Source organism: Gnatocerus cornutus, chromosome 1 (genome assembly GCF_029298725.1).
Source record: "Gnatocerus cornutus isolate USDA-ARS CGAHR chromosome 1, icGnaCorn1.1, whole genome shotgun sequence".
In the NCBI taxonomy this organism is placed as follows: Eukaryota; Metazoa; Arthropoda; class Insecta; order Coleoptera; family Tenebrionidae; genus Gnatocerus; species Gnatocerus cornutus.
The window spans coordinates 24,963,481-24,978,328 of NC_142233.1; the positions used below are offsets into that span (position 1 = coordinate 24,963,481).

At 32.3% G+C, this 14,848-nt stretch overlaps 1 protein-coding gene across 1 annotated transcript; it reads left to right on the forward strand.

The window, feature by feature from the left end:
• The first annotated feature begins 763 nt into the window (after positions 1-763).
• Positions 764-5,862, forward strand: LOC148180960 (ionotropic receptor 84a-like). Its single transcript, XM_088045219.1, has 11 exons — positions 764-896; positions 945-1,108; positions 1,155-1,347; positions 1,400-1,559; positions 3,976-4,154; positions 4,581-4,807; positions 4,871-4,940; positions 4,988-5,193; positions 5,243-5,446; positions 5,493-5,554; positions 5,604-5,862. The coding sequence occupies exons 1-11, from the start codon at positions 764-766 to the stop codon at positions 5,860-5,862; spliced, it is 1,857 nt and encodes a 618-aa protein (XP_087901345.1).
• The last annotated feature ends 8,986 nt before the right edge of the window (positions 5,863-14,848 follow it).

Genomic DNA, 14,848 nt, shown 5'->3' on the forward strand with positions numbered 1-14,848 from the left:
GACAAAATTGGTAACAATGACGAAGTTACCACGACGCTTACCTTCAATTCCATTCGTAAAAATCGCAAAACTTCTAAAGTTCTCGGTTTGAGGTGGTAATGTCCGCTCCATTACCTGATTTAAATCGGCGGAAAGACTGTATTTCGAGCACACTAAAACAATGTCTTTCAAACTCTCGGTAATATAATTCAAAAAGTAGAACCTGCAAAATATCGCCTCGGTAGTTTTCCGACAGCCCCACATGTTATTCCTTCACCTCGTTTAAATCCTGCAAGTTTCAAACTATTCTGACCTACTCTCTTTCACTTAGACTGACAACTACTTCCGGTTTTCAGTTTGACTGAACGATGAAATTAAAATTTCTTCGTTGCTGAACTTATAGGTAATCCCGTGAGATCGATTTTCTATTAACGTTCGTAATTAATGTGCACTAGGAAACCACTTTAACGACCAATTTAAACTTTCATTAAATATTTATCCTTGATGTAGTTCCTACAGTTTGGGTTGTTTTCGCTTTAAGGAAATTGCAGCCGCTGAATAATAAATTACTTTCTTTTAAGCGACAATTTGTCGTCGATACGTTTGGTTCGTTTCATGCTCTCGAGTGGATTACAGAGCGACAAGAAAATTACCTAGCTCGTAATTCCACCAAAGTGGTAGGTACGCTTGTTTCCTGACAGCTTGTGCTGGTTTATTTATAGAAAAAAAGTTGATATATAAGGATTTCCCGGCTTCTATATTCCCAGTTTGTCCAGGTAGAAAAATGAATCTTGGTGGTTTTCTGCTGCTTTTTGCAGCCTGTCCCGTCAGCGGTGTTTTTACCGATATCGAGTTCCTCAAGAGCTTCTTCATGGGTAAAACCGTCGTACTTACCATTAATACTTGCTGGAACTCTGGTATCACGGCTTTTGCACATTTTTATCAGTACAAATAACCAATTTCAGGGAAAAATAAACTTCTTCTGAAAGAAATGGCAACGCTAAGGCTCAAACAACTTAACTTCTATAAGCCTTCCATTGATATTAATGCCTTGAAAAAGTGTTCAAACCGACATTACTTAGTCTTAGATTTGATGGATTGTGCGAGCTCCGAGGCAATTCTAGATATGGTAAAAAGATCGTAAAAAGCTCCATAAAATTTACTTTTATTTCCAGTCGAATCAGACTAACATTTTTGTTTATCCACTCAACTATCTTCTGCTTGTAAACTCGGCCGATTTTTCTACCTTCGGTGAAAAATTGCAGAATTACCAGTTGCTTCCCAATGTTGAGATGGTAACGGCAGTTTTCGACGGGGAAAGCGTGTTTTTGCACCAACCGTACAAAGTAGGGAAGATTAACGAATTAAGTAAAACCCGCAGAAATCCTGTAAACGCATGTTATTTAAATTAGCGTTTCAGCGTGGGAAAGTTATGGAAATTGGTCATTGGAAACTGGTTTAGTTGAGTTCTATGCCACAATCCCGACGCCTCAGAGACGAGCTAATTTGAAGCAAGCTCATTTGCGAGTCGTCATCGTGTTATATGACAATGATACATGGAACCATCTGACTGATTACAGGTAAGTGATCTAGGTAATCAAAATAAGGCAAAATGTCTAATATATTTGCAGTAACTGAATCTGGGTTACCTAAGTAATTTCTTACTCAAAATAGATAAATGTCTACCATTTTAGAAAATATGAATTTGTGAATTAATTAAGACAACATTGTGCAGTGACCAATTCAGATTCTCTTTTATTCTCATTACACCAATTTAATAATTGGAGATGTTCCATAATTGTTAACTTATTGCATTCTTCAATTTTTATACCTTATTTTAATATCTTTCATAATAATTTATAGAATTTCCTATATTTATTTTCTCACATTTAAGTTCTTTGAGCTACTAGATTGTGCACATTTTTTTATTACTTAACTTAAATTCTTCAAATCCAGCAAATATTTCATTATTATTTTTTTAGATTGGTCTAGAAAAATTTTATTTTTTAAAACTTTAAAGTAAATTTTGTTTTTTTTTGTACAATCAATATCTACAGTGGTGTTTGATTTTGTGGTAAAAATCTTTACACTTGATTCAGGTACAGCCTGTATTTTAGATCATTTTAATCCTTTCGATTGTTTTGCACTTGTAATTCACATACTTCAAAATTTGGACAATTTCTTCATTTAAATTCGCTTTATCGATTAGAACTGTTTGTATTTCTTGAATTCTTCATAACATTGATGGATCCGTTATACTTTTGAATTGTCTGGGTTCTTTAGGTTTTACTTTTATTAACATTTTGAAAATTTTCAAAATTATTTGATTCTCGGAATTTAAAGAATTTGGATTAAAAAAATACGATGTGTTAAATAAGTGAATAAGAAAGATAATCTATGTTAGATTTGTGATTATGATTGCTATGCTAACGATGCGAGAACATTTAAGATTTAATAATTGCAATCAAAAGAAACCACATTTAAGACATTCTCTAAACCAATTTTTGGATCAATTTTTTATTGGCCTAACATAGCCGTCGTGACACTAAAATTAGAATAAACCATCTATAGGTTTTTTAATGTAATCATCTGTACAATTTAATCCTAAAAATTCATACAGTAAACTAAAGTAAATAGATCTTCATCTAGTTTTACAGTGAAAAATTTAAATCCCAGATTTGGAATCTGCGTACACTGATGTTTAATAACTTAAGTTTACACTAAAAAATAAGCGAGATATTGATATCAGAAGTTTGCCATAGTTTTAGTCATAAATTTTTGCAAAAAAATGCAAATTTCGACTGTGGAAAAATCAAAAAACTATTTCTTATGTAAAAAACTGCGAGAAAAACGATGGCGCAAACCGCATCTCAATATCTGAAATAGTTTCTGAGATATCGAGCACGAATTGTTTTGAACCTTTAAAAATTTGACCCTCTGGAGCCAACCCAAAAATTCAAACGGCCATAAATCAGTTATTTGTTAACAAAAATTCAAAAATTCTCATGTATTTGGATTCAGCGTGACATTCTGCGTAAAATGAGACCCAAATTTGTTGAATTTGCTTCATAAATAAACGAGGCATTGGCCAAAAACTGTTTTGATAACGTCATATTCGGGTGATTTTCAATCAATGTTTTCAAAATAAAAACGATGTTTATTAGCTTTGAATTTTACATCAATCGAAAGAGGAGCTCAAAAACTGTCTACTGTCCAAATTTGAGATCTATAGGACAAATAGTTTACGAGTTATGGCCAAAAATTAAAAAAATGTAAAATTTTCATTGTTTGAGTAGAAATTTTTTTTCGCAAAAAATTGATTGTCGAATTTTAGGCTTTTGAGAACATTTTCTAACGTAAAATGAGCCTAGAAAAAGAATGGCGCAAACCGCATCTCAATATCTCAAATAGTTTCCGAGATACTTAACTTTAAAAATTACGACAATTGAGGAAAAATGAAAATCAACTTTCCGAAACTTTGATCGGCCATAACTCAATTATCTGTCGTCGAATCTAAATTTAAATCTCAGATTTGGAATCTGCGTAAAGTTCTGCGTACACTGATGTGTAATAACTTAACTTTACTCTAAAAAATAAGCGAAATATCGATATCAAAAGTTTGCCATAGTTATAGTCATGAATTTTTGCGAAAAATTGCAAATTTTGACTGTGGAAAAATCAAAGAACTATTTCTTATGTAAAAAATCGCGAGAAAAACGATGGCGCAAAGCGCATCTCAATATCTGAAATAGTTTCCGAGATATCGAGCACAAATTGTTTTGAACCTTCAAAAATTTGGCTCTCTGGCGACAACCTAAAAATTCAAACGGCCATAAATCAGTTTTTTGTTAACAAAAATTTGTAGAGTTTGCTTATTAAATAAACGAGGCATTGACCATAACCTGTTTTGAAAACGTCATTTTAGAGTGATTTTCAATCAATGTTTTCAAAATGAAAAAGACGTTGAATTCTACCAGAAAACCAAACTTGTTGCAGAAATCCCGGCGTAGATACTTTCACGAAGCAAGATTTCGAATCCATGAAGTGCGTCCTAGAATTCCTGAATATTAATTATTCTTTAGTAGGTGTAGATAGTTATGGTTATTACGACAATGCTACAGGGGAATTTAACGGCTTAGTACATGCTATACAACGTGGACTAGCAGATGTCTCAGGTAATACAGTTCTTCCGTTAAGATTATGTTGAAAAGAGTTACAAAATAAACGAGGTTTTAACTCTTTTTTTAATACGACGTGCTCCCGCTGACAACATCAGGGTTGCCCTAGGGGATGTTCGCGTTGAATGTTATCATCATTCTCTGGCGCTTTCTATTTGCTTTTATTTTATTATCTATTTTTCCAGTTTTAGTGCTGTGCTGTTCGGTTTTATTGATTGCGGTTTAGTGGTGTTAAATAATTTGAGAGACGTTCCACAGAGGGTCGAGGGATTTATGGCGGCGTTAAAATAATATTTAGTTCTAATAATTCAATTAGTTTGGGATGCTTTTTATTTAGTTCAAATATATTTTCACATAAAACTTTTAAAAAATAATATCAACTCTTGTTATTCGGAAATCTGTTTTTTAATAATAAATTTTCAGGTTGCTCAATATACTTTACTGCAGACAGATATGCAGTTGTAGACTTAATAAAAATGGGAAACCCTTTAGCTCTCAGATTTCTAGTAAAAAAACCGTCAACTTCTTACATCAAGAATATTTTCTGGATAACCTTCAATAACAACGTCTGGATCGCGTCCCTCGTGGTCTTAATAATTTCTGCTATTGTGGTCAACGTGATTCTAAACTGGGAAACGAAACATAAAGAGGTTTCTTTTATTATTTTTGTTTTTATTTATATTGTATTGTACCTAATATTTGTCTATTTTTAGAAAGTTAAACAAGATAGATACAGTGTCAGCGATGTTACTCTAATTGCTCTGGAAGCAGTTTGTCAGCAAGGTTTTTTTTATTTCATTTTTATTTACTTTGTACATCAGTTTTTGCAGGGACCACGACTGAGCCACAAAGCTTAGGAGGACGAATTCTCGCTTTTATGTTTTTTGCAGCTTTCATGTTTATCTACGTGTCGTACAGTGCGAATATCGTTGTACTACTACAATCCACTACGACAATTAACACAGTCCAGGAACTTGTAGAAAGTAGGATACAAGCAGGAGGTGCCGCCACCCATTACATGAAAAATTACTTTGAAGTTTGTTACAATTTTGTGGTTTCATTTAACAAAATTTTCATATTTCTAGTCGGTCAAATCTGGTCCGTTGAGAGAACTCTATGTCACAAAAATTTACCCCGATCAGTATTACCCTCTTGAGAAGGGAATGAAAAAGCTACAGGAAGGAAACTTTGCGTTCCATGTTCTTCTACAGGGAGCTTACGAATACATTTTGAAAAACTTTACAAATTATGAGATTTGCGGCTTACAGGAACTTCCAGGCTACATCGAAGTAATGTTCTTGTATTTGCATTCTCTCTCAAAGAAGTGTTTTGTAGGAAAATCGCGGATACATCGCCGTCCCTAAGCACTCGCCTTACAAAGACATTTTCAAAGTCGCGTAAGTAAGTTTAAACCTTGCCTGAAAAAAATTTGATTATTTTCTTCAGGATATTAAAAGCCGACGAATACGGTCTCCAGAGACGCACCAACTTACGAGTTATCATGAAACCGAAATGCTTCTCCCAATCGGCGACGTTCAAAAGTATCGGGATCTACGACTGTGAGCGTATTTTTCATTTGTGGATTTTCGGGACAGTTCTGGCAGCAGTGATTTTTTTCGTCGAGATTTTCACCGATAAGGTTGTGATGAAGGAGCTCGTTGAAAGAAGAGCAAATAAGTTTAAAAGAGATAGAGTAGGGTTTTAGAGGCAGTGTGTGTATAAAAAGTTTACATAACTTTGTCATCAGATTTAATCAAATTAGATAATAGGAAGAGCACTGCATTAAATTTAATTAAAAGGGTTTGCGTGTCTTTTATGAATCGATAAAAATTCTGCTGCGCGAAGCGGAAAAATAATGAAGCACTTTGCAGGTTTTGGTGAATAAAGCTTGGATTTCCCGAAAAAGCGGAAAAGTAAGGCGTTTGGTCAAACTTAAATAGAGAAACTTTCAAGTAATCATAGTAGAGAAGTAGGTAAAATGTAAGAAGGGGAAATCGGGGTATAATGATCCGTCTAAGGTTTTCAGCACCATAGCTACAAAACTTTTATATTGATAAACCTACCACTTATGCAGGAGCTTTGACAACTAATGTACTACAAGTCCGCCTAAAAATGTATCCGAAATTTTGCACTATTTTCATTAAAATAGGAATTAAGTGCAAGACTCTAGAAGGATCATTTTACCCATGGACTAGAGATAAAATGATTTCTTTTCATCGAAAGGATGTGTTATGTTCAAAAAGTTTTGTAAGTTAAGCAAAAGTTAGTGGAAACAGTGAATATATTTAAGTATTAAGATAAAAACAAAATAAACTTAAATAACAAGAAGTAACAACAAAATACAAACTCTAATTAAAGATATAAATAAACATTAAAAGAATTACATTTTTTTTTGTAAAAACGAAAAGTTTTCTTGATTTTAGAAGGTTTTAATTCCGTCAAACAGAAATTGCAAGTGAATATATTTTTTTCTTCGTCTAATCTTGCAGATTGATTATAAGCCCATTTTTAGCACACACTACATCTAATCCAAGCCTCTTCTTTTTAAGAGTGAATATATTTTATACAACAAAAATACATTCTGAAAAAAATTTTTCTCTCGCTTTTGTTTTTTTATCACTGTCTTTTGTCAAAAATTATACAATTATTTATATTAGAGGGATCGTTTTACTCCAAGTGCTATAAAAACAAAAAACATAAATATAATAAATAAATTTACAACATGCAATGTTGCAACTGAATCTACAAAAAATCGAAAGTTTAATGTTAATCCTTTAAAACACCACAGGTGTCATTTTGAAATTTTAATTCAAAAAGTAAAATACACTTGATTAAAAAATGCCTTACCTTAGATCGAACCAAGGAAAACCACAAATATCGGTGTAATTTTTTTGAATATCCACCGAACTACATGCAGGTGCTTGTCTGCAATATCTACAGGTTCAGCGACATATTTAATCATTTTATTGATAGATGGAACTAAGGGCAGTTTGGGAATCAAAAGGAATCATTTTACCTCGAAGGATCATTTTACCCCGGTCTCCCGTACTTGTAGAGTTGTTTATTCCGAAATGTAGACGCAAAAGAATTTCCTTCCATTTTCTTGCTAATAAATGCAATGACAAATTTAACAGTGGAAAATATAAACTATTCAGGAGTTATTTCCAGCACAAGCGCTGACAAGATCTTATAGCGAAACAAGTTGCATGTGAGCGAGCTTTCTCTATGAGTTTTTCGCCAAGAGTACTGTACATTATTTATTATACTGCTTATTTATAATTATTATGAATTTAATAAAAAACTGCACTTATTAATGTTATCAAATGCTAATATTCCCAAATGGGGGTGTAGCTTAAAACACCTAAAAACGCATCTTAAAATGTTAAACAAAAAATATCGATCCTTGCCTTAAGGAATATGATGTTTATATCAATAATAATTACTCTTGCTATATTTATGTATTTTATACATGTAGTGGATTTTTTTTCCGCCTCTATTTCAAAATCACTCTGTTTCTAATTTTCATAATTTTTCTAGAAAGATTTAATAATATTTAGATTCTTTTAGTACTCTTTGCAGCTGTTTACACAATAATTTGATTAAGATTAAGTTAATCTCGCAACTAAGTTAATAATTTGGCTTGTTCCTTCAATCAAATGTCACTTTAATTTGGCATTAAATATTTAATTTAATCAAAATTAAATAGTAAATTTTGCTCCTGTACCTAAACCGGACTTTATTTATTAAAACTAAATTAAATTTCAACAGCATTAATACGTTGAAACTAAAAAATTAATCTCATTCGAAACACTCTGTTTCCGGAACACAAGTTTTCGTTCCATTGATTGTAATCATTTCATCCACATATAAATCGTTAAGAAATGGGCAACCGCAATGATCTGATTTTAGATTTGTGCAGCTGTAAACCTTCTGATCTCTTTTCTAAAGCAACAACAAAAATAACATCTCTGAGATAAATTTTATTTCGACCAATTCGTTTGGGTTTTCTTTGAAGCACCTTTTAACTATCGACAAAGCAAACTTTCCCATTCTTTCAAGAAAACATTTCTAATAATTTTTTACTGACAAACTTGTGGCTATGTTCTAAATTCAGAGAGTCTTGGGATTAAGTGAGAAGTCGCAGTTTATATTTGGGCATATTGACAATGAAATAATTCAGCATGGCTGAATTATGGAAATAGAACACCGGTGAAGGTTTAATCGAATACTACAGAAATGTACCACCGTCGCACCAACGTCTAATTCTGAAAGGAGCTAATTTGGTTGTGTGTCTTGTGATATTTGACAACGACACATTAATTCACTTGACTGATTACTAGTTTGTTTCAAGGGAAATCTATAATCGTAGAATAGGCAATTTCGTTTGCGAGAATTCAGAAATCAATACTTTCATAGAGGAGAAATGCGGAATTACAATGTGCATAACTGCAACATATGCATATTATTCATATTTTCAACGTTGGTATTTGAATGCTGTATGCAGTTTTTTATGCGTTGGGGAAGGACGTAAGAATTGCAGAACGTTGTGATGAATAAAACAACAGTTTAATTGAATTATTATTTAATTAAATTTATTAAATTATTATTTTTCAGCAATCATTATAAAACATTTTTAATATTTATTTTGTACTTCGTATAAAATGTAAAACTATCTTTATTCATCCTTCATTTACTATTCATGCTTATTTAAACGAGTTGATACTTTATACTATTTTGAACTTTTGTGAAAAAAGTTGGTAAATAAATATTTTATTAAGCTTAAGCTTTATTAATTTTTTATATTCAAACTTCGAAATTGGGAAAAAGTGAGTAGTTATTTGTATGTGAAAATAATGGATGCGCCGGGATAAATTAGTGCTCTGTTATAATTTATATTAGAAATAATCAACGGTTAAATGCCAAAAAAATTAATTTGATATATTTGTCGATAAAACGTATTAAACCTAGAAAAACTTAGGAAACGTCACTTTAGCAACGTTATCGCGTTACACATAGAAAATTTCCACAACGAGTTTTTCGGATTTCCCAAAATGCATTCTCTTAAGAACTCATAAACTCTCACACAAAACTGCTGCAATTTTTAGCACCCTCGTTATTGTGATTCGCCACTGCGAAAGAAGCACAAAGAGACCTTTTTATTCACTGTTTTTAACACATCCAGACACTTTTTTGCAGCAAGTCAAACAGAACAAGCACAGCGTGAGCGATGTAACTTTAATCGCGTTGGAAGCTGTTTGTCAACAAGGTTGGATTCCGGGGTAAATAAAAATAAAATCTGTAGAAATTTTGTTAAAGGAGCTGCAACGTTGACTCAAAGTTTGACTGTCTTGATCCTGCAGGTTTGTGTTTATTTACGGCTTGAATAGTGCGAATATTGTGGTTTTGTTGTAGTCCACTAGGAAAATTAATAGTATACAAGAAGTTCTGAACACCAGGGTAAGGGCTGCAGGCGAGAATATCCATTTCGTGAGGAGTTATTTTGAGGTTATTACTAAAATTGCTCGAGGCTTGACAATGTAAACTGTCTTCCAGGAGACAAAAAAAGATCATAAACAACAACAAGAAATGTGGAATTTAAAGTCATCATATTATTTCTAAAGGCATGGGCCGATATTTTCTGTTTTTTTATATGATGAGTGATGAGTTTTAACTGACTGATTAGGAAATATTTATGGAATTAATTTAGGTTGGACGCTTTGGTTGGTGGTCTGACATATGTCACATAATGATTCGAAAATCAATTTGCACCCTTATTTGTTGTTAAATAAAATAAGAATCTTTAAGAAAGCCAGTGGAAGCTATGGAGTGCTCTGAATCTCTGAATGGAAATATTCAGTCAGAAATTGTTAATTTTGGCATTAAACTTTTATTCTTCAATCCATCATCTTGCAAAAAATTAAAAAACATAAATTTTTTTAACATCGGTTATCTATGGCATTGTCCGATGATGCAGTATGACGGTGGTGCGCGACTTTCCGGACACCTGTATTATGATCAGTGCGTGGGGAGATCTATCTGCTACTAATTTATTGATTAATGATTTTCTCCGTCTAAAATATGTCATGTTTGGCTCGTAAATCTTGCTCCACTATTTTAATGACTGCAGTATCTGTGAAATTATCCAAAATTAATAATTCATCAAATAGAACAAAGATAAACAAAGCCTTGCGACTACCCATAACACAGTAAATCAAAATCCTAAATCCGTGTTCCCTTCACTTTTACCTTTATTTATCTTTGTCAGTTCGTGAAAAGTCCAATTAGCATGCCTGGGCAGAATTTCCGATAAACAAGGACTCCCCACGGTTCAACTTGAAAAACCAATTTTACCATAATTATAATTATTAAACCAAAAAACCGGAAAAATATTTACTCATCCTGGAATCACGCGATACCTTGATTCCTGAAATATTAAGTAGCTGTGTAAAGTTTACGCTGAGTTTTATGAGGCTTTCGGGAAGAATTTTGTTTTCCATTACACAACAACACTTGTTAAAAGAAGGTCGTTACGTTTAAATATTACCCTGTTTTATTAAAATTTACTTTTCCTCGACTCATTTTATGCGAAATTTTTGGCGTATTATAACGTTTTTTTCACCGTGGGTGAATTTGTTTCTCTTTTTATGAAACCGAATTATTTGGGCCATTACGATGGGGAGAGATGGTTATTGCAAAAAAGGACGAACGGAGTCTATAGTAAAATTCGCAAAAATGCGCAACGGTATGGCTAGTAAACACAAGTGAAAAAACTCGATTAATCGCGCTAATTAAAAACGAGCCAATTTGTTTTCTCTAGTAATGGATTTAATCTTGAAAGAAGCACGTAATTTCAACAATTAATTGTGTCTCTAAAAAATCTGTAGCGTGATTTTACAACGTGTTTTTAATATCTTGAATTTGTGTGCATATCTTAAGCACAAATATATCGAAATAAAAAGTAAGAAATTTTCTTGCATATCTTGTTTGGGTTCCCGTTTATGCGTAATAAATCAAATAAAAGTCATTTGGTCGACGACACGCCACCGGCAGTTTTTGAGTAGGTATAATTATAAACCGTGCATTTTTCTGGTTTGTTTTGACTTGATAATCCACTTTCTTGTACTGTAAGAATATGAGAAAGACAGGGACGAGATTAATTAATTTGGAGAGAATTTGGGAGTTTTCATGTTTGACAAGTTGGAAAATAATGAACGAAATACATCAAGAAAAAGATGATTAATCACAATAAATTCTCATAAAAAAGAAATCTTCTAATCTGATTTAAACGAAACGCACCACAATGGAGCTTGTTTACGATCATCTAATTATTCCCTTTTAAATCTGAGATAAGAAAAATCGTGTTTATTCCTTATAGTCTCCTGATTCGGCAGAATTTCATGTGTCGGCACGCTTACATCTGTTAAATAGAGAAAAAAAAAGAATAAACACGACGTTCCCACAGAAGCTTAACAAAATTATGCGTAACCTCTCTTTGATAAACCTCGCTGTCATTACTTTTATAAAAATGCAAATTTCCGTCAACAAAATAATGTAAAACAGTTCAGATTAATAAAAAAATGCAAATGCGACTTAAAAATTATTGCCACTTTAGGATTTGTTAATATGAATTATAAATTAAGGTTGTAAAATTCAAATTTTTGTCAAAATTGCGCAATGGGGCATAGTAAAAAGATCCAACATATGACTCCCAGATAGGTACTATTGGTTTTACAATACATATAATATAATAAATTGTAGGTGTAAACAGAATTAGTTATGTTTTCGTAGAATACTTGCCTGAATTATTTATGTAAGATTGCTTTTACCAGAATCTTGTAACACTAGCTGCTCATAACGAATTTACCGTAATAGCTCATATATTACAATTTCATTTTGTGCTAGCTTAGAAATTACTGGCTCGAACAGTACATTTGTCTGCATTTTTGAGTTCATACAGTCTCGTTTCTATGCATAATTGTACGCTGCTCTAGTATTTCAGTTTCAGAGTGTTCATCTCTTTAAAAGTCTGTTTGCTATGGTGTAGCTTGGCTATATTTTCTTTATTACATAACATATCCATAAGCTTGTGTTATTTGAACATAAACTTTATCAAAGAACAAATAAACAGTACCTACCTACCTTAAAAAAGTGGCAATAGTAATTTATCAAACTCATTTTATTTCTTATTATGTAGTTTGTTTTTTATAATATTTTTATTAGTTTTTTACAAAAACTGTTTTAAGATAATAATCTGAGTTTAGCAAACTCATGTAATTATTTTTTTAAAGATCTTTAACTTTAATTTTGACTTTCTTTATTTTACTTGTAGTCTTTTGTCGACAATAAAAATCAGAAAAGAAAAATTCTTTATATTAAAATAGTTTTATACAAATTCTACACCAATCCAATCATTTAAGCGCAAATCGATCGCAGGGTAAAGAAAAATATCGCTTTCATGGGTTTGGCTGAAGAAAATACAATTTCTTTGACAAATTGGTAAGGCAACTTTGTCTTGGCGTACAGTCGGTGTTTTACAAATTTTTATATAGTACATAATATAATAATAAAATAAAATTTTTGTAAAATTTTGCAGTAAGTATAAAAAAATTGTCACCTACCATGTAGGGGAGAGGGGGGCATAGTGGGGTACCGGGGCATAGCGGGGCAACACTGCTGCTGTTCAAATCAAACGTCCTGAAAAAAGTCGAATAGCGTATTTTGATTGGTTGTCAGTTGACAGTTGACCATGTGTGTTTTATAAAACAAAGTGTGAAAACCTATATGTTTCATAAAACAAAATGTGAAATTCAGTGTTTTCGTTAAAAAATTCGCGAAGTTAAAGAGCAAGTTTTTTTTAAATTTAGTCATACAAATGTAGTGGCTAAATATGATGAACCTACACATTTATGTGCAATAAGCGTTGATGACTAAGTAATTTTAAAATGTTACTTTTTCTAAGTAGGTACACAGTTATTCAAAAATTTGATTTCCCCATAGGGTACCCCACTTTACCCCTAGGTGCGGGGCAAAGCGGGGCAAATCCCATTTTTCAAAATAATGCTCACATGTCGTAAGTTTTTTATTGTAATCAAAAAAAGTACAACAAAAATCATTCGCAATACATTAGTCTATGATATTTAGTAAAAAATTTTTGTTAATTCCTATTATTTTAGGATGCGTGACTAATTGATTGTTAAGTTCCCCACTATGCCCCCTCTCCCCTATTTTAATAATTGTTAGAAAAGCAACGTTGATTTCTTTAAATTAGGGAATAATTCACCTCAAAGAAGGCAAAAATTTGAATAAAAGAAGCTAGCTACCTACAATCGCCGTCGAAAGTTGACATTTGGATTGTCATTTTAATTTCGAAAAGAAACACTTTTAAACCCAAGTGTGTAAATAGTTATTTACAATACTAGTGCGCGAAGCTTATGTTCGTGCATGAGCGTTTATTTAAAGCACGAGCGACTGAAAGGAGCGAACAAGCTTCGCGCACGAGGATTGTATAACATTTTTTATACGAGTTTTTAATTAAATATTTTAGATTTTACTAAATTTTAAGACAGAATTGTCATGCGGTTGCCATGATTTGTAAGCCTTTTTTTACATGGTACTTCTAAGTCACTAAGGAGGCAAAAAAAGGGGTAGACAAACTGCTCAAGTTTTTGTGTCCAGAAATAAAACGAGAAATTAAATCAAATAGTTATTTAGTAACTTAGCAACCATTTTTTATATTTATAATTTTGTTATTGTGAAATATTTAAATTTGTGTGCGTCGAATAATAAAACCTTATGTTATTTATTTGGTTCACCCTTTCAATATTAAGTTCCATACTGACACTGGTGAAACACGTTGTCAAGGCACGATTGTCTTTTGTTTTGTTTTACGGTCGACTAGCCCTACTCAACCGCGAAACACTGCTTCGCGCACTGAAAAGCGTGCGCAAAACATCGAAAAACAAGCGATGAGTATAAAAAGTGACATAAGTGTCGAAAAGCAAAACGAGAGGTAATACATGTGAGCGAGCTTTCGTTATAAGCTTTTCCCGACAGTGCTGTATTTTTTATTGTTTTTTTTTTATAATTATTGCGTTTTCTTATAAAAAGATTAGTATTAGTGCAAATGGACTGTCGACAAAATCATGTTTTTTACTCGTGCGTAAAACAGTTCAACTTCGCGCTGTTTGGGGCGCGAGTTCTGGAACATTCTGTATAAGTAAACATAAAACATTTTTTTAGTAAAAAGAAAATCTTATAGACTTTTAAAGTCATCATTATTTATACCGCATGTACATATTTTTTTATCACTTTCACTTGAAATCTTAAGTGCATATTTAAAAAAACAAAACTCTCAACTTTGTTCATTCTGCCGCAACTTTTCCGGTAGGTAAATGATTTTCTTAATAAGTAAAACAAACTAAAAGGAAAAGTTTCTCAATTTATGCCAGATACATAAAAAATGTAAATTTTTACCCGCAACGCCAGCACTTGTCGGATTCACTCAAGTGTTGCGAAATTAAATAAATAGAATTTTATTCCGGAAAAAAGTAAGGTAAACAAACATCTAAAAATACACACTTTTCATGGCAGTGGCCGGTTTTTATTTTATAAGGGTTTAATTAAAAGCGCTTAAAAATAATTCAGGATTATTTGCTTGCGCCAAAGATCTTTATTGCGTAGTCGTAAATAAG